The sequence below is a fragment of the Erinaceus europaeus genome, chromosome 9 (genome assembly GCF_950295315.1).
Source record: "Erinaceus europaeus chromosome 9, mEriEur2.1, whole genome shotgun sequence".
NCBI lineage: Eukaryota > Metazoa > Chordata > Mammalia > Eulipotyphla > Erinaceidae > Erinaceus > Erinaceus europaeus.
In genome coordinates, this window is record NC_080170.1 from 15,438,562 (window position 1) to 15,460,485 (window position 21,924).

The 21,924-nt window shown below is 46.4% G+C and overlaps 2 protein-coding genes across 2 annotated transcripts in view; both read left to right on the plus strand.

Moving 5' to 3' along the window:
* Positions 1-5,131: 5,131 nt before the first annotated feature.
* Positions 5,132-11,123, plus strand: LOC103117188 (H-2 class I histocompatibility antigen, Q10 alpha chain-like). Its single transcript, XM_016190046.2, has 7 exons — positions 5,132-5,399; positions 7,521-7,628; positions 8,343-8,603; positions 8,849-9,124; positions 9,945-10,220; positions 10,321-10,425; positions 10,751-11,123. The coding sequence occupies exons 2-7, from the start codon at positions 7,574-7,576 to the stop codon at positions 10,852-10,854; spliced, it is 1,077 nt and encodes a 358-aa protein (XP_016045532.1). The 5' UTR covers positions 5,132-5,399; positions 7,521-7,573; the 3' UTR covers positions 10,855-11,123.
* ARF1 (ADP ribosylation factor 1) overlaps positions 8,767-21,924 on the plus strand; it is a 442,994-nt gene continuing 429,836 nt past the window's right edge. The window contains exon 1 of the mRNA XM_060197421.1: positions 8,767-8,783. The gene's annotated coding sequence lies outside the window, so the exon portion shown is untranslated. The remainder of the gene's footprint in view (positions 8,784-21,924) is intronic.

The window sequence follows — 21,924 nt, forward strand, 5'->3', positions numbered from 1 at the left end:
TCTGTCTCTGAGCCTTTATGGGTAGGGGAGACAGAATCATGGTGATGCAAACAGACTTCCATTCTAGATTCTAATCCATGTACCACTATAAGCCAGAGCTGAGCAATGTTCTGGGGAAAAAAAGAAATTGTGCCAACTGGTGTTTTTTTTAAACTTTTTTTTGGTTTACTTGTGGTTAGTAGTGCCTTACAAGACTGTGAGATTACAGTGTAGAGTTCCACACCACACCCACCACCAAAATTCTGTGTCCCCACCTTCTCACTTCCCAAAGATAACCACCATAGTTCTTACAAAAGTCTTAGAAACAGTGCTTGCTTATTTCTTCTTTGTTCAAGTTCATGTGTACCCATTCTCTAGATTCCATATGAGTATAACTTAATGGCATTTCTTTATTTTATTTTTATTGCCATCAGGGTTATTGCTGGGGCTCAGTGCTGACACTACAAATTCACTGCACTGACAACCATATTTTCCTTTCTTCTTCCTTTTTTTTTTTTTTTTTTATTAGGTAGGACAGAGAGAAATTGAAAGGGGACGAGGAGATAGAAAGAGGGAGAGATAGGCAGAAGCTGAAAAACAAGACCAGAAGAGAAAACACAAGTAGAACCTGAACTGGAATTGGCGTATTGCACCAAAGTAAAAGACTCTGGGGTGTGTGTGTGGGTGGGTGGGGGGGGAGAATACAGGTCCTTCAGAGGACCTACTGGGGGTTGTATTGTTATATGGAAAACTGAGAAATGTTATGCATGTACAAACTATTGTATTTACTGTAAAATGTAAAATATTCCCCAATAAAGAAATTAAAAACAAACAAAGAAAGGGGGAGAGACATATAGACACCTGCAGACCTGCTTCACCTCCTGTGAATCGTACCTCCTGCAGGTGGGGAGTGGGGCTTGAACCCAGCTCCTTGTGCTTTGTAGTATGTGTGCTTGACCGGGTGTGCCACCTCCTAGCCTAATGGTGTTTCTTTAAAAGTTAAATACTTTAAACCAAAGTTATTAGTCAAAATTTGAGTGATCTTTGTCTTCAACAAGGGTTTTTGACAATCCAAGGACCCATGAGCTTCCTAGTTCCCCTGCAGAGGCCAGTACATACTGCAGAAGCCTGTGGGCCTGGCCAACAGGAATCCTGGCTTAGTGAGCTCTGAGCAAGTGATGAGCAAGTGATGAGTAATGTGGACAAATGGTCAATGGCAGAGTGGGACAAGAGTCCAGGCCTTAGGCCTCACTCCGGTGGAGCTGAAGTGGGGAGTCTGGTCTCTCCTGTGTGTCCTTGTGGACTATGCCCCTTAACTCTGGGCCTCCAGAAAGCCTTGGGGTTAATGTCCTGTGGTTCTTTTATTTGTGAAATGGACCCTCAAACCCCAAATGGTAGTGTCCCTCACCAGCCCCTGGAGTTTTGGGGACTTCCCAGGGAGCTTGCCCTCAGGCTAGTTGTACTCACCAGATGCAGATGCATCCTGAACCCCCCAAAGTTCACCAGCAATGCTGAGCTATAAAGACTGGGGTGGACAATGGGGGGTGCAGGGCAGTGCCAAGACAGTGGGCAGGATGGGCCAGAGCTCCCCACACTGTGGTTATCTGGTGAATGAATCGTTCCTGATGGAAGTGACCAGTAATGGTGAAAAGAGGTATCTGATTATAGAAGCCAGACCTTCTACCTTCTGCAACCCACAATGACCTTGGGTCCATACTGCCAGAGGGGTAGAGAATGGGAAAGCTATCAGGGGAGGGGATGGGATATGGAGATCTGGTGGTGGGAATTGTGTGGAGTTGTACCCCTCCTATCATACGGTTTTGTTAATGTCTTCTTTTAAAAATAAAAAAGTAAAGAGGTATCTGGTAGAGGTCTAGGTCCATCATCATCATCATCACCTCTCTCTCTCTCTTCCCTCTCAATTTGTTTCTGTCCTATCAAATAAGAGAAAGAATGGCCACCAGGGTTTGTAGATGCGATCTTAGAACTTAAGCATCAGTCTATGGCCATACCACCCTGAACATGCCTGATCTGCTCTGATCTCAGAAGCTAAGCGGGGTTGGGCCTACTTAGTACTTGGATGGGAGAACTTAAGCCTCCACAATTATTATCAGCCATTTCTTTCTCTCTCTCTTGCGGTGCCCCAACACGATCGCCAAGGGAGCCTGACAAGTTCATCTCCTCTGGACCTGCATTCAGACTTCAAGGAAGCTGGGCAGGAGGATGAGAATGGGTCAACGCATTATCCCCTGTTATTGCTACAAATAATTATACTGTCACAATTGATTAATAGCTCTTTGGCAGTGCCTGGTGGGAATGGAGAGTCAGAAGCACCCCCTCTCCCTTACACAGAGGCATATTTGAAAGTTACATTATGAAAGTGGGGAAGGTGGTTTAACATAGACGGACAAAACAAGTCATGTTATGACCTGCCCCTCAAAGAAAGAATGCAGAGATTGAGGCCTCCCAGGTACAAGTTGATGTACTGAAACAAAGAAAGATTAATAATTAAACTGTACCAGACCTAGAAGAGCAGTGGTTCACGACTAGGCAAAGATCCGTATGCCCCCCATAGAAGATTAATGATAGAAAAATCCCTCTGCAAAAGTCAAAAACAATTCTGGGTATGACCTCCCCTGAGAACAGGGTGATACGAAACATTGTACCATTCTTTACAGAAATAGGGGAGTAACATGTATCCTGCCAAAGCCACAAGACTATGATGCTTATTGCTACTTCCTTATGAGCTGGTTGTTTAGGCAACCTGAATGTAACCTGAAAAAAGTATAAAAGCTAATGCAGTTTCACTATTAAAATGAGTCCAGATTCACCCTCCAATAGAGTGTGGTGTCTATCTGTTCTCCCTCGCGCCGACTCCTGACCCACCGGGTAGGTTGCCTTCGAGACTCCTGACCCTCCTGCTGCTCATCCGCTGTGGTGGTCTGTGACACTCTCTCTCTCTCTCTCTTTTAATTCTAATATCACTTTATTTATTTACCAAAGCACTGCTCAGTTCTGGTTTACAGTGGTGCAGGGGACTGAACCTGGACTTTGGAGCCTCAGGCACAAGAGTCTCTTTGCATAACCATTATGCTAGCTAGCTTCCTCAGCCCTAATATCACTTTATTAAGAAACTGTTGAGCATTGTCCCAGAACTGCTTTCACCCATGGATTTACCTTCCTTGTCCTCTACATAAAGACTCAGGTCACCTGTCTTTAGCACTGGAGGCTTTGCCCTGCTGATCCCTTTCAGGTCCTGGGTTTTTATTGGTGTGTGTGTGTGTGTGTGTGTGTGTGTGTGTGAGAGAGAGAGAGAGAGAGAGAGAGAGAGAGAGATATCTGAGATCCTGAATGGGAAATATCGAAGTTGAACACTGGGGAATTCAATATTTATTTATTTATTTATTTATTTATTTATGTATGGAAGGAGACACTAACAAAACCGTAGGATAGGAGAGGTACAACTCCACACAATTCCCACCACCCAATCTCCGTATTTCATCCCCTCCCCTGATAGCTTTCCCATTCTCTATCCCTCTGGGAGTATGGACCCAGCGTCGTTGTGGGTTGCAGAAGGTGGATTGCTTCCCCGTTGTACATGGGCGTTGACTGGTTGATCCATACCTCCAGTCTGCCTCTCTCTTTCCCTAGTAGGGTGCATCTCTGAGGAAGTGGGGCTCCAGGACACATTGGTGGGGACGTCAGTCCAGGGAAGTCTGGTTGGCATCATGTTGGCATCTGGAACCTGGTGGCTGAAAAGAGAGTTAATATACAAAGCCAAACAAATTGTTGAGCAATCATGAACCTAAAGGCTGGAATAGTGCAGATGAAGTGCTCGGGGTACTCACTGCAGACTCTTTTGTACTTCTGTTTTCAGGTATATATTTTGCCCTGGTTTATGGACACGTGTGAACATATGCTCTATCTCAGGGGCCCTGGTCTATATCTAGGTTTGGGGGAATTCAATTTCTTAATGAGGAGCTATGATGGGTGGGTAAGGTATTACTTTTGATACTACCCATCTTCCTTTTGAAGGAAGAGCAGAGAAAATGTCAGAGGAAGCCAGAGAGGGGATCTGATTCCAGATGTCCTGTCATTCTCCCCATGGGAGATTTAAAGAGCAACCTGAAGTGAGAGGGGCCAGGAGAGGAGAATGCTTTGAGGCACCACTCCTCTTCCCAGTATTGAACGGATATTTCAAAATAAAGTGTGACTGGGGCCAGGTGGTGGCATACCTGGTTATGCGCACAAGGATCCAGGATTAGGCCCCTGGTCCCCACCTGCAGGGGGAAAGCTTCAGGAGTAGTGAAACAGGGCTGCAGGTTTTCTCTGTCTCTTTCCCTCTTCATCTCCCCACTTCTAAATTTCTCCCTGTCTCTATCCAATAATAAATACATAAATAAATAAAGATTTAAAATGCATTAATACAAAAATAAAACATTCCTCTGTGTAATTGGAGTTCAGCATTCTGTTATTACTCTGGGCATAGGACAGCAAACTTTCCTATTCTCTTTTCCTTACTTCCCCTAATTTCTCACTGAAATTGAACCTTTCTTCTCGGGGCAAATGGAGGTCGCAGAGTTCAGGATTGTGCCGCGCCCCTCACCAGAAGCCACACGCGTTTCCAGATCACCTGCAGCTGGGGGAACGCCTGCCCTTTCTCAAGGCCCTTAGCTCTGCCAGAGGCTTTCAGGAGGAAGTGAAGAGGTCTGCTATAAGCTAATTTACAATAACCAACCCAACTGCTTTTCATGTATATGAATATATTGAATATATGAATATATGCATGTGTATGAGTATATATCAATATCAATATATATCTATATATGAGGCTAGAAGAGGGGACATTGCAGAGCAGTGTATGGACGCCATGGGGTCTGCAGAGCCTGGAGGAGACAGGGCAGGAAGTTGGACCAGCGAAGGGGTGTGGGGTGGAAGAAATTGAAGCAGGGCTCGAGAATGGGTGGCTGTTGAAGCCAGTCCTGCTGGGCTGCCTGTCCTGTCCGAAGTCAGGACTGGCGACTGGTCCCGGGTGAATCGGATCAATAGCTGCAGGCTGCCGGTCATGGTGGGCCGGGTCCAGAGCAGGATGGAAAGGGGCGTGGCCTAGCAGAGACGGGAGGCTGGCCTGTGAGGGGGCGTGGCCTAGCGGAAAGGGGGCGTGGCTGGAGACCAGAGGTGGCAGGTTGCTAGCCTCCGGGACCGGACTTCCGAGCGCTTCTAATCTGTCCGGGCATTTCCAGTGGCTGCACGCCTGGCAGTTCTCGGGGTTGGTCGCCACTGTCAGTGAAGACAGACTTGGGGAGAATCGTCGCCCCGGGGCAGTGCGAGGCTGGCGGCCCGGGGCCCCTTGAGCTTGCGCGCTTGGCTGCTGCCTTCGCTGCTGGTACTGTGGGGACTGGGACCCCAGGCCGCAGCAGGTGAGGGGGGATGTAGCTTGGGTGCCCACCGTGGACCCTGCCATTTCAGGAAAAGGGTCGGGTGGGGTAGGACAGGGGAGGATTGGTAGAATGTGAAGACCATTTCGAAGTTTGGGGCGGGAAGGAGTTGGAGAAATTGACCATGGCTTCAGGGACACTGCGCCCATTAATTGGGATGAGTGCGGCGTGTGTGTGTTGGGGGCAGGAGGCAGCATGACCGCGGTAGGACCCTTTTAGGTTGTTCGATCACCCTCCCCTCCACCTCAGTCCCTGAACCTCCAGTGGTCTTGGCGGGGCTCCCTCCCCTGCTTGCCATGACGACCCCAGAAGTGGTGGTGGAGGCTATCTGTCCGGGAATTTCCATTCTTCCGCAGTTTCAGTTTCTGTTCTGGTTCTCACCGCAGCCCCAGGCACTCTGGTTCACCTCCTGCGCAGGCGTCCGAGGGCTTGTCCACCGAGGTGGTAGTGTTGCAGTCGGGGTCCTTCTTGCCTGGCTCAGTTTATACCCTTTATAACCCTTTCTGATCTGAGAACAGATACACACAGATAGGAACTGAGGCTCCGAGAGGACACTGGGGGCCAGCATCTGCTCATTGTGGGCAAAACTATAAATAAATATAGACTGTTACAGAAATAATAGTCTACCCATATCTGTGACCTTGGGAGAGCCACTGTAGTTTCCAATGGAGGGGATGGAGTCACAGAATTCTAGTGGTGGGAATGGTGTGGAGTTATACTCCTGTTATCTTGTGGTTTTGTAAATCAATATTAAATCACTAATAGTAATAATTTGAAAAGTATTAAAAAAGAATCCTAGGGGTCAGGCGGTGGCACACCTGGTTAAGCACACACAGTACAGTGCACAAGAATCCAGGTTCGAGCCCCTGATCCCCACCTGCGGGGTGGGGGGTGGGGCTTCACGAGTTTGAAGCAGGTCTGCAAGTATCTTTATCTCCTCCACCCCTCTCGATCTCTGGATATCTCTATCCAATAATAGAGATAACAAAATTTAAAAAATACTCCTAGAGGCTAGAGAGATAGCGTAGTGGTCATACAAAAACCTTTCATTCCTGAGACAGCAAAGGTTGCAGATTCAGTCCCTAGCATCAACATAGGCCAGAGCTGAGCAGTGCTCTGAGAATAAAGGAAGCAAACAGGAAAATCCTAGTGGCAACTCTGTCAAACTATTTAGTTTTTTAAAAGGTTTCTAAAAATATTTTATCTACTGAGTAGATAAAGACAGAGAGAAATCAAGATGCAAGGAGGAGATAGAGAGGGAGAGAAACAGAGAGACACAGCCTTGCTCCGCTGCTCGTGAAGCTTCTCTCCTGCAGGTGGGTTGCAGGGGCTTGAACCTAGGTCCTTGTGCTTGGTGATGTGTGTGTTCTGCTGGGTGCACCACTACCCAGCCTTCCTATTTAATGATTTTTTCCAGCTATAATTTTGTGATACACAGTGCGTGCTTCAAGTTAATACATTAATTAATTAATTAATGTATTGAATAGAGATAAGACTCACCCAAAGCAAGAGCATGACTCTCTTCAAGACTATGAAATCTAGGACAGGTAAAGAAGCTTCAGAAGAGGGGGGTCTGGCGGTGGTGCATCTGGTAAAGTGCATGTAGCACTTGCACATGCACCAGGACCTGGGTTCGAGTTCCCACTTTCCATCTGCAGGGGGGGATACTTCATGAGCACTGAAGCAAGTCTGCAGGAATCTTTCTCTCTCTCTATCTTCCCTCCCTTTCCCCATCCCCTCTCAGTTTCTCTCTGTCCTATTGACAGAAAGAAAAAAAAAGAAAAAGGGAAAAATGGCCACTTTCAGTGGTGGATTCATAGTGCCAGTATCAAGCCCCCAGTGATAACCTTGGAGACAGAAAGTAAATAAATAAAATCTTCAGAGTCTGACAGGGGTTGGCTCATGAAGATAAAGGAAAGAAGTCATCTTCCAAATATAAAAAGTCTGAGGTGAAGTAGCAAACATGATCCAGACAGTGCAGTCATTAACTGACTATCTAGGGAATATTGTGGCTGGACACTTTTCCGTCTAGACCACTCTTGCATGTGAAGGGTATTGTTGTTTCTTGAGATTCAGACTTCTCTTCCATTGTCCCCCCTGCAGAGAGTCCATGGGGGCTTCCAGTGGTGGAGGATGGTCCTTCTTCCTTTGCAAAGATGTTGATGGCAGAACTGGCCCATCTGAAGGTAGACAACAAACCATGGTCTAGAGGTAAGACATTGTCCATCAGCTGAAGAGAGAAGATGGCAGAGTTGAGGCATCCCAGCCCACAGGTGGCCCTGTCAAGATGGGAGGGCTTTAGTAGTGTGTGTGTGTAGGGTGGGGTAGAGGGAGGAGGCCAGAGCCAGGGTGCTCTGGGGACTGGAATCTGGTCTGAGAGAGCTGGCTCCTCATTCACACAGTTTCTTTCATGTCTACCCCACACCCACTCTTCTATTCCCATGCTCAACACACTTAGATCCAGAAGAGATAATAAGACTCTGACCTCTGCAGAGCCTCAGTGTTTATCAACTTACTTAAAGTAGTTAGATGCTCCTGCTTTCAAACTGAAACTCACAGGCCTTTTTCTTCTCCATCGCCTTTGCCTTCCCCTTCCCCTCCTCCTTCTTTAAATATTTTAATTAATTTATTATTGGATAGAGACATATAGAAATTGAGAGGGGAGGGGGATATAGAGAGGGTGAGAGACAGAGAGGCACCTGCAGCCCTGCTTCACCACTTGCAAAGCTTTCCCCCAGCAGGTGGGGACCGGGTTCCTTGTGCATTGTAACATGTGCACCCAACCAGGTGCGCCACCATCCGGTTCCCAAGTCTTGTTATTGCTGATAGTGAATACATTAAGACTGGCCTCTACTGCTCAGCTGTTCAACACACAGACCCCTGGTACAGATCCTGTGATTCTAAAATTTTATCTTTTCTCTGCAGGGACACACTCCCTTCGCTACCACTATCTGTGTCTGTCAGAGCCAGGCCCAGCCCTGCCCCAGTTTCTGGTCATAGGCTATGTGAATGACCAGCCTTTCATCCGGTTCGATAGCCGTGAGGGCAGGGCCAAACCCCAGGCCCTGTGGATGACACCCATAGACGCCCAGTACTGGGAGATGGAGACCCAGAAGCATCAGGCCTGGGCGAAGGTGCAGCAGGTGGAGATGTGGACAGTGATGGGCTACCACAACCAGAGCAGCGGTGAGTGCAGTGGGCTCCCCACCCTCCTCCCTTCACACTTCCCTCTGAGCCTGTGTGCTGCACTGCTTGTTGCTTGGCCAACAAGGAGAGTTGTCAGGGCTTCCTTCTGCCTGCGTCTCCTCCCGTTCTCTTCCTACAACCAAGCAGGGGCCACTGGGTCCCCAGAGTCGGAGCAGCAGCATCCAGAGGAACTGGAGATCCATGTCTCCCCTACTCACTCCCCACTTTCCTGCCCCTGCATGTAGGCACACACAGCGCCCAGATCATGTTCGGCTGTGAGATCCAGGAGGGCGGAATCTCTAGCAGCTTCTGGCAATATGGCTATGATGGGCAGGACCACCTGACACTGGACCTGGAGACTCAGAGCTGGGTGTCCGCCAATTCTGTGGCCTGGAAGACCAAGCGCTGGTGGGAGAGGGAACCTTGCTATGCTGAGTATAACAAGGCCTACCTGGGCAGCCTCTGCCTCACCTCCCTGCACAAATACCTGGAGCTGGGCGGCCTTAACCTCACCCAGAGAAGTAAGATTTACCCCCGGACTATCCAGAGAGAGAGTGTCCGAGAGAGAGAGAGTGTCCTATACTCTCACCCTGGAGACCATTCTATTTGGCAGAGCCTTGAGGGGAGGTTGGCATTGGTAGGCTGTCTTCCTGGCTCAGCTGAGTCCACATGGGCCCAGAATGGCCAACTAGTCAATGGCACAGCAGAAAAAGAAAGAGCCCAGAGCTCAGCACCACCCCCATACCCGCGACCCAGGAGGGGAGTGGTGATTCTGAGGTCTCCCTGTGTGGTCTTGGGTTGTAAACACCCAGATCTGGGGCTCATTATCTTCATCTATAAAGCAAGTGACCATGGGCAGAGTGAGGCTGGGCTTCCCAGCAGAGCCCCACTCTCCGGTCAGGTTGGGTCCACGTGAGGGAGGCCCATCCTTCTTGCCTTTGTCTAACCACTCATTAGCCATGTACTATGTGCAGGAGACCACAGGGGAAGTGTGGACAGTCTCTGAGGGCCCCACAGCCTCTGTGGAGAAAGGGAGGAGTGGGGGAGTCAATACAGGACCAAAGAGCCCTGCCCACGACCCTCCTAGGAGGCTGGCAGCAGGTAGTTACATCTCCCCATGGAATTCCTGCAAGAGCTCCTCTTAGAGCAACTGGCAGTGGACCTTCCTTGACTTCACGGTAGATTGGGTGCCACTCCTTGAGGAGAGACTTCCACTCCCATCTCCTGTATGCCCATCTCTCTCAGGCCTGACCCCCCTGGAAGATAATGGGGGACCTGTGGCCAAGCCTGGGGGACAGAATACAGTCCCTCCCAGCCTCCTCCCTCTTTCTCTCCCTCTAGAGCCGCCCACAGTACAGGTGACAAGGCACTTGGCCCAGGACAGGGGCACCACACTGAGGTGCTGGGCACGGGGCTTCTACCCCCGGGACATCTCTGTGAGCTGGTGGCTGGGCGAGGAAGAGCTGAGCCAGGAGACCGAGTGGGTGGAGACGCGGCCCAGCGGGGATGGCACCTACCAGACGTGGGCTGCTGTGCGGGTGCTGCGGGGGATGGAGACTCAGTACAGCTGCCAGGTGCAGCACTCTGGCCTGAGCCAGGCACTGACTGTGGCCTGGGGTGAGGATGGGCTTGGTTTGGGTGGGGAGTGGGGGTGGGCAGGAGGGGCAGAGGAGGGACACAGAAGACATTCCATGGCTGTTTTCCTGTGTGTTCCCAGAATTACCCTCTTCTTCTGGGCTCATTACCACAGTTCTCTTCTGCATCCTGGCCACTGTCTTGCTTGGGGTTGGAAGCTTGGTCTTGGTCAGGTGGTATCAGCAAGGTAAGGGGGGCTACAGGAGGGCGTGGGGGCCCTCTGGCTGGTCCAGCCCCAGAGGGAATAAGGCTCTGCTCTTATCCTTGGTCAAAACTATTCCTTCTTGTGAAGCAGCAGCTACTGCTGAGGCCCCAGTCCCTGCCCCACACCTGTGGAAAGGCCCAAACACCCCACCCCACAGTAGCACACTGCCCTGAGGCCATGTGATCCCATTGTCAGGGGAGCCCTCTGTACCTTGAATGGACTCTGAACAGCTGAGGGGAGGTGGGGACTCAGGGCTGTACTCTCTCTACCAACATTCATCTTTTGTCATCTTTTTCTCCCCTCACAGATAGGAATAAGGACTCTGATTACCAGTTAGCCCCAGTTGACAATGGAATGAGCAGCTTGGAAGAGGCAGTCCCACGTGCTCCCAAGCCTGACTGTGATTGCTAGGAACACAAGATGGTGGCTGGGTGGTGGGGCTATACTGCTCTCAGTTCCTCCATATATCATGGTCCTGGGGGCAGGTAATGGGGTGGGAGCATTATGAGGTCACCTGCTAGCATAGTCCTTTGCTTATGTTGTTATATTAATCCTCAAGCTTGTCTTCATGGTCTCCTTTGTACTTCCTCCTGTGTCCTCACAGCCTTTGGGACATAGGAGTCACTTTTTACCTTTTTCTACTGAATGATTCAATACATTGAAATTTTATAGTTGATCTAGATTATGCCACTGACTTTTAAAAAGTAGTCTGCTTATTACTTTATAAGAAATCTATTATTTATTTCTGACAAAACCCTATCCCAAGCAGGGACTAGTTTAATGGGTTGGGAGAGAGGTTTGGGGAAAATCAATAGCTACTGTCACTTAGAATACTGTATGAGAATAAGATCCAGCTAAATGCCAGCATGGTGCAGAACACTGGGTCTGACCAGACTGTGAAATTCAGAGATAGCTTTCAGAGTCGGAGGTAAAAATGGGCTTTATGGATAAAAAAATAATAATTCAATTAAATATTCATGAAGAGTCTACATAGTATATATATTTACATAAGCTAGGCTTAAATAAACAGAGGACCTTTGCAAGGAGGAGTAAATGATTTCTCTAGAGCTATTGAGTGAAGTATCTGGATGTCAAACAATGTTTATAGAGACTGTAAATAGCACTGAATTAACCCAGAACTCTGGAAGAACTCTGGGTGTGACTGAAAAGGAAACTAGAAGCCGATACAGAACTAGAGAACTGGAACTTTGAATGGTGCTTTTTAAAAAATTAAATTAATTTTCATTTTATTTTTATTGCCACCAGGGTTAATGCTGGGGCTCAGTGCCTTTACAATGAATCTATTGCTTCCAATGACCATTTTCCCTTTTTTTTTCTTTTTAATTTGATAGGACAGAGAAATTGAAGGGAGGACATAGGAGGGAAAGAGAAAGAGAGACACCTGCAGACCCACTTCACTGCTTATGAAGCAAGTGGGAAGCAGGGTCTTAAACCTGGATCCTTATGGATCCTGGATCCATAGTGAGCTCAGCCAATTGTGCCACCACCTGGCTTAGAGCTATGCTCTAACTCACATGTGGAGCTATTTACAATGAAGGCCATGTGCTGAGAGATACATAGTAGATTACTATGAGGTAAAGAGAAGGTAAAAAGAGACATAGACCACAAGCCCTAGCAGAGGAAGAAATTACTATTTCATACTCATTGATGCTGTGGTGCTGTGTTGGTTGGACAGACAGGATAGACAGGAAGTATGAGGTCTTTAGAATTGATGACAGACACCAGGACGCTGGCAGGACTCTTCTCATGCACAGTGCTTGTCAAACTGCAGGATAGCTTATATTCTCAGGAATGCCAGGAAACGGTCACCTTTTACCTACTGTAGTGAAAACTGTTGAGACTCACTAGGTCTTGTCACCTACCCAAAGTTATGCAGACTAGCTAAGGAGATAGCATAGTGGTGATGCAAAAAGGCTTTCATGTCTGAGACGCCATACATGCTAGATTCAATCTCCAGCGCCATCATAAGCCATAAGTGAGCAGTGTTTCAGTAAAAATAAAATATAAAAGCAAACACAAACAAACAAATAAGTAAAACGGGACACAGAAGTTCATCTAAATTTTAGTCATTCAGTCAGGAAGGTCTTGTGGAAGATTTTTGTGTACTAGTCTATCTTCTGGTGATGGAGAACCAGAGGGAAAAAAAGGAAATGCCCTAAAAGACCGCATTTACCTCAAAGTCTGGTTTGGAAGAGTACACTTACAGAGTGAGGACTCATCACTGATTAAATGATCCAAGGATGGATGGTGCAACAAGAACACGCAGAGCTTCTATGCAAGAGGCCCAGGTTTTGTTTATTGTTTCCCTTCCCTTCCTTCTTTTCCCCCCTTCTTCTCTCTCTCTTCTTCCTCCTCCTCCCCTCTTTTTTTTCTCTCTCTCTTCCTTCTTTCCTCCCTCCCTTCCTCCTTTCCATCCTTCTTTCGTTCCTTTCTTTCTTTTTGTAGAGGTCAGGGAATAGGTAGGGAAAGCCTGGCAGCACAGACACTTTGCTGCACCACAATTGCACACATGGGGAAGTGGGAACGGGGCACAGAAATATTGCACACCTATGGGACATGGGAGCATGAGCACAAAAGGAAACCTTTCACACTGTGGGAGGAGTTTTGGGAAAATAACCACACCTGGAGATTTCAGCAGTCCAATGGGAAGCTGGCCCAGGTGTGACATATAGGGTTCAAGAAGTGGGGACACTCACTGGAGAGGCTTTTTTGGAATCTTTTCTTCCTTTCCTCCTTCCTTCCTTCCTTCCTTCCTTCCTTCCTTCCTTCCTTCCTTCCTTCCTTTCTTTCTTTCTTTCTTAAAGATTTTATTTATTTATGAGAAAGATAGGAGGAGAGAGAAAGAACCAGACATCACTCTGGCACATGTTCTGCCAGAGATCGAACTCAGGACCTCATGCTTGAGAGTCCAAAGCTTTATCAAGTGTGCCACCTCCCGGACCACACTTTTTTAGAATCTTTCCAGGCCCTTGGGACCCTACCCTTTCATCTTGCCAGCTTTCACTCTAACTTTACTTCGGCACTGTTTCTACCTCATAATAAAAGAAGATTGGAATCTGTGTACTGATTATGACTGTTGTCTTGCAATTCTTTCAAGAGGCTCCATGATGAATTGGGGAAGGCCCCCAGGTAACCTCTCCCCCCCCCCCAACACTGCCTTCCTTTCTTCCCCTCCCCCTGCCTCTTCCCCTTCCCCTTCCCCTTCCCCTTCACACCAGAACATTGCTTAACTCTGGCTTATGGTGGTTCCTGGGACCTCAGGACCTTAGGCAGGAAAGTCTTTTGCATAACCATTATGCTCAAAGGGGAAAAAAAAATAAAAGAGAAACTAAATGGTCCAAGTTTCCAAGTGTGTACTGTCCCCTGCTGGGCAAGCACTGAATAGCACAGGGCCACTTCTAGCGTTTGCCCTTCTTCCGTAGCCAGTCAACAGCATCAGGTTGAGCCTGATGTAAAGTTTCGAGACCTCCTTTGAATCTGGAGAGGTGGCAGTCGTTGACTATGTGGGTCATAGTCTGTCTGGAGCCGCAGGGGCAGTTCGGGTTGTCTCTGGCTCCCCAGCGATGGAACATAGCGGTGCACTGGCCATGGCCTGTTCGATAGCGATTGAGGAGGGCCCAATCATAACGTGCTAGGTCAAAGCCGGGTTGACGCTTGCAGGGGTCTGTGATGAGGTGTTTGTTCTTTACCTCAGCTGACTGCCAGCTCTGTTTCCAAGAGACTGGAACAGAGAAGTTCAGTGTAGGTGTAGGGGACCAGATTGGGTGACGAGATGTCAAGCGTTGAACAGGGGATGCATTGGACCGACCTTCCCGTGGTGCATCTCGTGAGTACCCATTCATTGGGGAAACTGACGATCCTTCCTAGCCGACTGAATCCACATGGATCCCAGTCACTTTCAAAGCCAGCAACAAGCAGCTCCTGCCAGCTTTCAAGCTGTTGGTCCTGCTCTTCAGAGTCCTCCAACTTAATGTTGAGGGGCTGTCCTTTGCCAAACGCGTTCTTATTGGTCAATTGGCGATACAGCATCAGGCAGATGTTATCTGCCTACAAGAAACACATATAGCAGTCGATGAGCTGCTCGATTCACCATCAGTGGATTCGATTTAATATGCTATAATCTCCATCCTAAACATGGCCGAGCCATCTACGCCAAATCGTGTCTTGCGGACGTTTACCATACGGCCTCTTCGACCTTCTATGACTCCATTTCTGTTGGAACTATTCAGCTCGTCAACGTATATAAGCCTCCCAGTGCCTCATGGGATAACGAGGTCCTGCCTAGCCTGAATCACCCAGCCGTTTACGTTGGAGACAGGGCCACTGAAGGGGAAGAACATCATATGCTGCTTATTGTATTTGTATGTTTTCTTATTTAGCCCCCAGCTGCCTTTCAGTGACTGGAGTTTGAGGTTTTCTTTAGGCAGGGCTGAAGCAGATTCTGTATCACTGTTCCCAGAGAGGACACCCTACTGCATTGAGGGACACAGTGACCTCTTCTGGGTTATTGCTCTGGCAGAAACTTCAGTTTTCAGGAACTTGTTAAGTCTCGAGAAATGTTCAAGTGAAACCATTGCGATTCATCTTGCTAGTTATAAAAGCAGTGTGTCAATTTGGAGGAATGAATAAGAGAACACAGAAGGCAACATGGCAAAAAGCAACCGAGAAGGAATCTACTTGCCTTTACCCACTACCTCGCCCTGTCTTTGCCAAATCTTTCCTCAGTCTACACCACCTGCTGACCACCCTTTGCTTCTGCAGAATTTTTGCCATGCAAGAAGGCACCCCCCCCGAATTAAAATTCGAGATTCTCCCAGGGAAATGTACTTTGCCTTCAAATATAATGATCCCTGGGTCAGAGAAAACTGGCCACTCAAGAATAAAATCTAGCTCAAGGATCTTCTATAAAACTCAGATTCTAGAAGCTTCTAGAAAGTGGACATTAGTTTAGAAATCTTTCAAAGGCTTTAAATAATGTGGATCAGAAAACTCCTTTCTGATTGTTTTCAGTGACCAAAATACCACCCAAACTAGTTGAAGCCAAAGTGAGTTTGTCACAGGTAGATGACACTGTGACACTTGATGCTTCCCTGAGGCAACTTGAATTTGGAGCTGGAGGAGAGGGTTTGCTACATTCTCTTCCCCACTGAGGCTCTGTTTCCTGATTCAGGTTGGAGATTTGACTGCAGGGAAGCGTTTGTGTATATGGAAATAATCTGGATTTGCCTGGGCCTCTCAGAGGACATCCAGGGTGGGGACTGGAGATTATAGGGCATGGTGGCATGGCAATGTTGGGTTCAGAAAAGAGCTCTCTAGCGAGAGCCTGCTCAACCCTAAGCATTCAATTTGTCTGCATCACAGAAGGCCAATCCTCTCCCTCCCTTTCTCTACTATCTAAAACTCCTGAAAATATTTTGTTTCCTTTATGACTGCAAAGTAGGAATAGGCATTGTCCCATCTAATGTGTATTCACCTCTTCCTGGTATGCTTTGCTCTCTCTCTATTGAAAGCAGTGGGGAATGAACTCAGTGTCTCATACATGCATGATATCACTGAGCTGCCTCCCGTGCCCAATTTTTATTCTATAATTTTAGAGAGTGATAGAGAGAGGAAGGGGGAAAGATAAAAATAATAAAGCATTGCTCAGGTTGGGGAGATAGCATAATGGTTATGCAAAAAAGACTTTGAAGGGGTCTGGTGGTGGTGCATCTGGTTAAGCACACATATTACAGTGTGCGAAGATGCAGGTTAAAACCCCTGGTCCCCACCTTCAGGGGGAAAGCTTTACAAGTGGTGAAGCAGGGCTGCAGGTGTCTTTCTGCCTCTTTCCTTCTCTCTCAATTTCTCCATGTATCTATCCAATAATAAATAAATACAAATATTTAAAAAAAACAACAAAAAGACTTTGATGTCTGATGCTCCAAAGTCCCAGGTTCAATCCCCTACATAACCAGAAGCCAGAACTGAACAGTGCTCTGATAAAAAATAAAATAAAGCATTGCTCAATAACCCATGAAGTTTCTTGCACTGTCTATGATGCTTTGACAAGTCCAATAGACTGTGCATTCTTACCCTCTTGATCATCTCCTGCTGCCAGATAGTTTCTAAAGACAGGGATGGAATTAAATGGGAAGAATAGCAGCAATATAGTAGGTTAGAATGAGGCAGAGACTGGTGGGAATGTCAGTTGCTTCAACCCATGTGGAGAGCAGTCTGAAGAACTCTCAGAAGGCTAGAAATGGACCTACCCTATGATACTGCAGTTCCTCTCCTGGGGATATATTCTAAGGAACCCAACACACCCATACAAAAAGATTTGTGTACACCTATGTTCATAGCAGCACAATTTGTAATAGCCAAAACCTGGAAGTAACCCAGGTGTCCAACAACAGATGAGTGTCTGAGTAAGTTGTGGTATACATACACAATGGAATACTACTCAGCTATTAAAAATGTCAATCTCACCGTTTTCAGCCCCTTTTAGATGGAGCTTGAAGAAATCATGTTAAGTGAGATAAGTCAGAAACAGAAGGCTGAATATGGGATGATCTCACTCTCAGGCAGAAGTTAAAAAACAAAATCAGAAGGGAAAACACAAAGCAGAACTTGGACTGGGTTTGGTGTATTGCACCAAAGTAAAAGACTTTGGGGTGGTAAGGGGTGGGGTGGTGGAGGGGGAGGGTTCCAGGTCCTGGAACATGATGGAAGAGAAGACCTAGTGGGGGTTGAATGGAAATGTGGAAAGCTGAGAAATGTTATGCATGTAGAAACTATTGTATTTTACTCTTGACTGTAAACTATTAATCCCCCAATAAAGAAATTTTAAAAAAAGAATGAGGTAGAGACCATGTTAAGTATTGACAGATTGCTACAACTCTTTCTAAGATGTTGTAAGAACTGTAGTGGTTATTTGTGGTGGCAGTGGGGCACAGAAATTTAGTGATGAGTTTGGTGTGGAACTATACACCTGTAATTCTTTAACCTTGTAGACCACTGTTAAACAATTAATAAAAATATTTAAAAAACTTAGTTAAAAATTCATTGTTAGCAAACTGTCTTATGAAAGTGTGTGTGTGTGTGTGTGTGTGTGTGTGTGTGTGTGTATGTGTACCCTCCAAAGGATGAGTATTGACGCTTTATTCAGAAGCAATAGGCAGAGAAGAGAGGAAGGGAGGGAGTCTGGTCAAGCAGAGTGGTACATTGCTCAGCCATCTGCAACTTCAGATGAGTCACAGACACAACAAATTAGCCCCCTTAGCCCCATGGCACATCTGTACAGAAGCTCAGTGGAGAGATCTTGCCACCCAGAAGTGAGTGAGCGAGCGCTTCCACACTACGATCATCATCTCTGGCATTATGCTATTCCACTGCAGAATACTGTGCCCCAGTATGGTTCCGTAGCCCCCATGTCCACTTGGTCGATTCCAAATTATATTCCTCCATGAGGATAATTTCTGGAACCATCCGTTCCACCCCGGTTCCATGGCTGCCAGTTCTTAGCAACATCGCCCCGCCAGATATTCTTCGGGATGCGGCATCATCTAAGTTCATTTCCCACGTCTACGCTCGATCGGACCTGCCAATATACGCGGATATCTTCGCCCACCCTGTCCAACGCTTGACGTCTCGTCACCCAATCTGGTCCCCTACGCCTACACTGAATTTCTCTGTTTCAGACTCTTGGAAACAGAGTTGGCAGTCAGCTGAGGTAAAGAACAAACACCTCATCACAGACCCCTGTAAGCGTCAACCCGGCTTTGACCTAGCACGTTATGATTGGGTCCTCTTCAATCGCTATCGAATAGGCCATGGCCGGTGCGCCGCTATGTTCCATCGCTGGGGAGCCAGAGACGACCCGAACTGCCCCTGCAGCTCCAGACAGACTATGACCCACATAGTCAATGACTGCCACCTCTCCAGATTCAAAGGAGGTCTCGAAACTTGACATCAGGCTCAACCTGACGCTGTTGACTGGCTATGGAAGAAGGGCAAACGCTAGAAGAAGAAGAAGTGAGTGAGATGGAGTGAGATGGGAAAAGGGAGTCTGATCCTTTCTGTTGCTAAAATGTTAAAGACTGGGCTGACCAGATAGCCATGCTTGTGACCCAGGTTCAAGTTTGGCCTCCATAGCACAAGGGGGGCAAACGCTAGAAGAAGAAGCACAAGGGGGAAACTTCAATGGTGTAGTATCTTTCCCTCGCAAATGTCCTTATCTCTCTCTATCTGAAAAAGCTGACCTGGAGCAATGAAACCCTGGTGACCACTGGGGGAAAAAAAAAACATTGAGTGTTATCTAGCATTTCCTGTGTTTATAGTTGAGAGTAAATGTTCACAATAGGGAAGCAAACAAAAAGGTTATTGGTGAGAAATCTATGGATCAGACAAAAAAAAAATGTCATCTTGAAAGCAGTTAGTGATAAACCCAATCTTTCTTACTGCTTTTTCTTTTTCTCTAAATTAATTACTTTTTTTTCTTTTTTTAACATTGTTTATTTTTATTTTTTAATTTTTTTTTATTACCAGAGCACTTCTCAGCTCTGGCTTATGGTGGTGCAGGGGACTGAACCTGGGACTTTGGAGCCTCAGGCGTGGAGAGTCTGTTTGCATAATCATTATGCTATCTAGCATGCCCTCTTTCTGCTTTTTCTTTTTTTTTTTTTCTTTTTTTATTAAATTTTTATTTATGAAGTGGAAACACTGACAAGACCAAAGGATAAGAGGAGTACAATTCCACACAATTCTTATAATCAGAACTCCATATCCCATCCACTCCCCTGATAGCTTTCCTATTATATTTTCCTATTTCATATTTATAAAATTTTTTAATATTTATTTATTTTCCTTTTTGTTGCCCTTGTTGTATTTCATTGTTGTTGTAGTTATTATTGTTGTTGTTACTGATGTCAAGAAGTGTACTGTTTAGCTTCCACATTTTGGCACTGTTACTAATCTTTTGTTGATTGTTAAGTGTTAGTTTAATTCCACTGTGGTCTGAGAAGATGCTTGGGATGATTTCAGTGCTCTTGAATAGGCTGATGCTGTCTTTGTGGCCTAACATATGGTCTATCCTTGAGAATGATCCATGTGGATTTGAGTAAAATGTGTATTCACCTATTAAAAGACACAGAGTAGGAAGATAGATCAGAAAACACAACCCAACAATATGTTGTCTACAGGAAACTCACCTAACGCAACAAGACAAACACAGACTTAAAGTGAAAGGATGGAAAACTATCATACAAGCCAATGGCCCACAAAAAAGGGCAGGAACAGCTATTCTCATATCTGACATGATAGACTTTAAAATACATAAGATTAAAAAAGATAGGAATGGACACTACTTAATGCTCAGAGGATCAGTCAATCAAGAGGACTTAACAATTATTAATATCTATGCACCCAATGAGAAGCCATCCAAATACATCAAACTTCTACTGAAAGAGCTACAGCAATATATTAACAGTAACACAATCATAGTAGGGGACTTCAACACCCCACTATCTCAACTTGACAGATCATCCAGAAAGAAAATCAGTAAAGACATAAGGGAGCTAAATGAAGAGATAGATAAACTAGAACTATTGGACATTTTCAGAGTCATTCATCCCAAGAAACTGGAATACACATTTTACTCAAATCCACATGGATCATTCTCAAGGATAGACCATATGTTAGGCCACAAAGACAGCATCAGCCTATTCAAGAGCACTGCTTTTTCTTAATATTTATTTTGTTATCTACTTTTGATAGGACAGAGATAAATTAAGAGGGGAAGGGGAGATAGAGAGGGAGAGGGAAAGGGGCCAGGTAGTGGTGCACCTGGTTGAGTGCACATGTTACAGAGACTCATTTGAGTCCCTGGTCTCCACCTGAGGAGGAAAGCTTTGTGAGTGGTGAAGCAGGGCTGCAGATCTCTCTCTCTGTCTCTCTCTCTCCCCCATACTTCTTGATTTCTGGCTGTCTTTATCCAACAAATAAAGATAATTAAAAAATTTAAAAAAGAGAGAAAGAAAAAGAGACAGAGAAAGAGGGACAAAGACACTGGCTGCACTGTTTCACGGCTTGTGAAGCTTTTCCCCTGTGGGTAGTGACAGAGAGGAGAGGGGACTTGAACCCAGTTCCTTGTGCATGGTAATTCTTCTTCTAGCATTTGCCCTTCTTCCGTAGCCAGTCAACAGCGTTAGGTTGAGCCTGATGTAAAGTTTCGAGACCTCCTTTGAATCTGGAGAGGTGGCAGTCGTTGACTATGTGGGACATAGTCTGTCTGTAGCCGCAGGGGCAGTTCGGGTCGTCTCTGGCTCCCCAGCGATGGAACATAGTGGCGCACCGGCCATGGCCTGTTCGATAGCGATTGAGGAGAGCCCAATCATAACGTGTTAGGTCAAAGCCGGGTTGACGCTTACAGGGGTCTGTGATGAGGTGTTTGTTCTTTACCTCAGCTGACTGCCAACTCTGTTTCCAAGAGTCTGGAACAGAGAAGTTCAGTGTAGGCGTAGGAGACCAGATTGGATGACGAAATGTCAAACGTTGGACAGGGTGGACTCAAAGAGCAGGACCAATAGCTTGAAAGCTGTCAGGAGCTTGTTGCTGGCTTTGAAAGTGACTGGGATCCATGTGGATTCAGTCGGCTAGGAAGGATCGTCAGTTTCCCCAATGAATGGGTACTCACGGGACACACCACGGGAAGGTCGATCCAATGCATGGTAATGTGTGAACTCAACTGGGTGTGCCATTGCCTGAATTCCTGACGCCGCATGTGCTGAAGTGGTGCTCTGGTTTGCTTCTCTTATTCTCATGTGAAAGTCTCTCTCATAAGATTTAAATAGTAAAAAGCAAATCTTCAAAAAAATTTTTTTTTAAAAAGGCAAGTGGGCCTGGTGGTAGTGTACCTGGGAGAGCACTCATGCTACTATCTGTGAAGACTATCTGTGAAGACCTGGGTTCAAGCCCCTGGTTTCCACCTTTGGGTGGGGGTGGGGACTTCAAGAGCAGTGGAGCAGTGCTATGGATGTCTCTCATTCTCTGTCTTTTCCTTGTGGTTATCTCTCATTCTATTTCTCTCTATATCTCTATAAATAATAGCTGCTGGGAGTGGTGGAGTCCTGGTGTCAGAAAAAAAGGAAAGAAAGTCCAGATGGAAGAAAATGGTGTGATGGTCTCTCCTCCAACACCCTTTGTCCAACATTAATTTGCCCGAATCTGTTGCCTCTTCACTTCAGGAGAAATGTCAGCTGCTGAGCTGACAACTTCTCACTTTGCTGACCTTGCTGTGTGACCCAAGGTGTGCTGTGGGAGTTCTAGGTATTTTAAAAAATTATTTTATTTTTATTTAAAAAATTTTATTTATAAAAAGGAGACATTGACTAAACCATAGGACAAGAGGAGTACAACTTCACACAATTCCCACCACCAGAACTTTGTATCCTATCCCCTCCCCTGATAGCTTTCCTATTCTCTAAC

Excerpts from the sequence above, each read along its gene's own strand:
- LOC103117188 (XM_016190046.2), top strand. The coding sequence starts at position 7,574 with ATGTTGATGGCAGAACTGGCCCATCTGAAGGTAGACAACAAACCATGG. Across the intron at positions 10,221-10,320 it reads GGCACTGACTGTGGCCTGGG|AATTACCCTCTTCTTCTGGG; the intron begins GTGAGGATGGGC and ends GTGTGTTCCCAG. Across the intron at positions 10,426-10,750 it reads GGTCAGGTGGTATCAGCAAG|ATAGGAATAAGGACTCTGAT; the intron begins GTAAGGGGGGCT and ends CTCCCCTCACAG.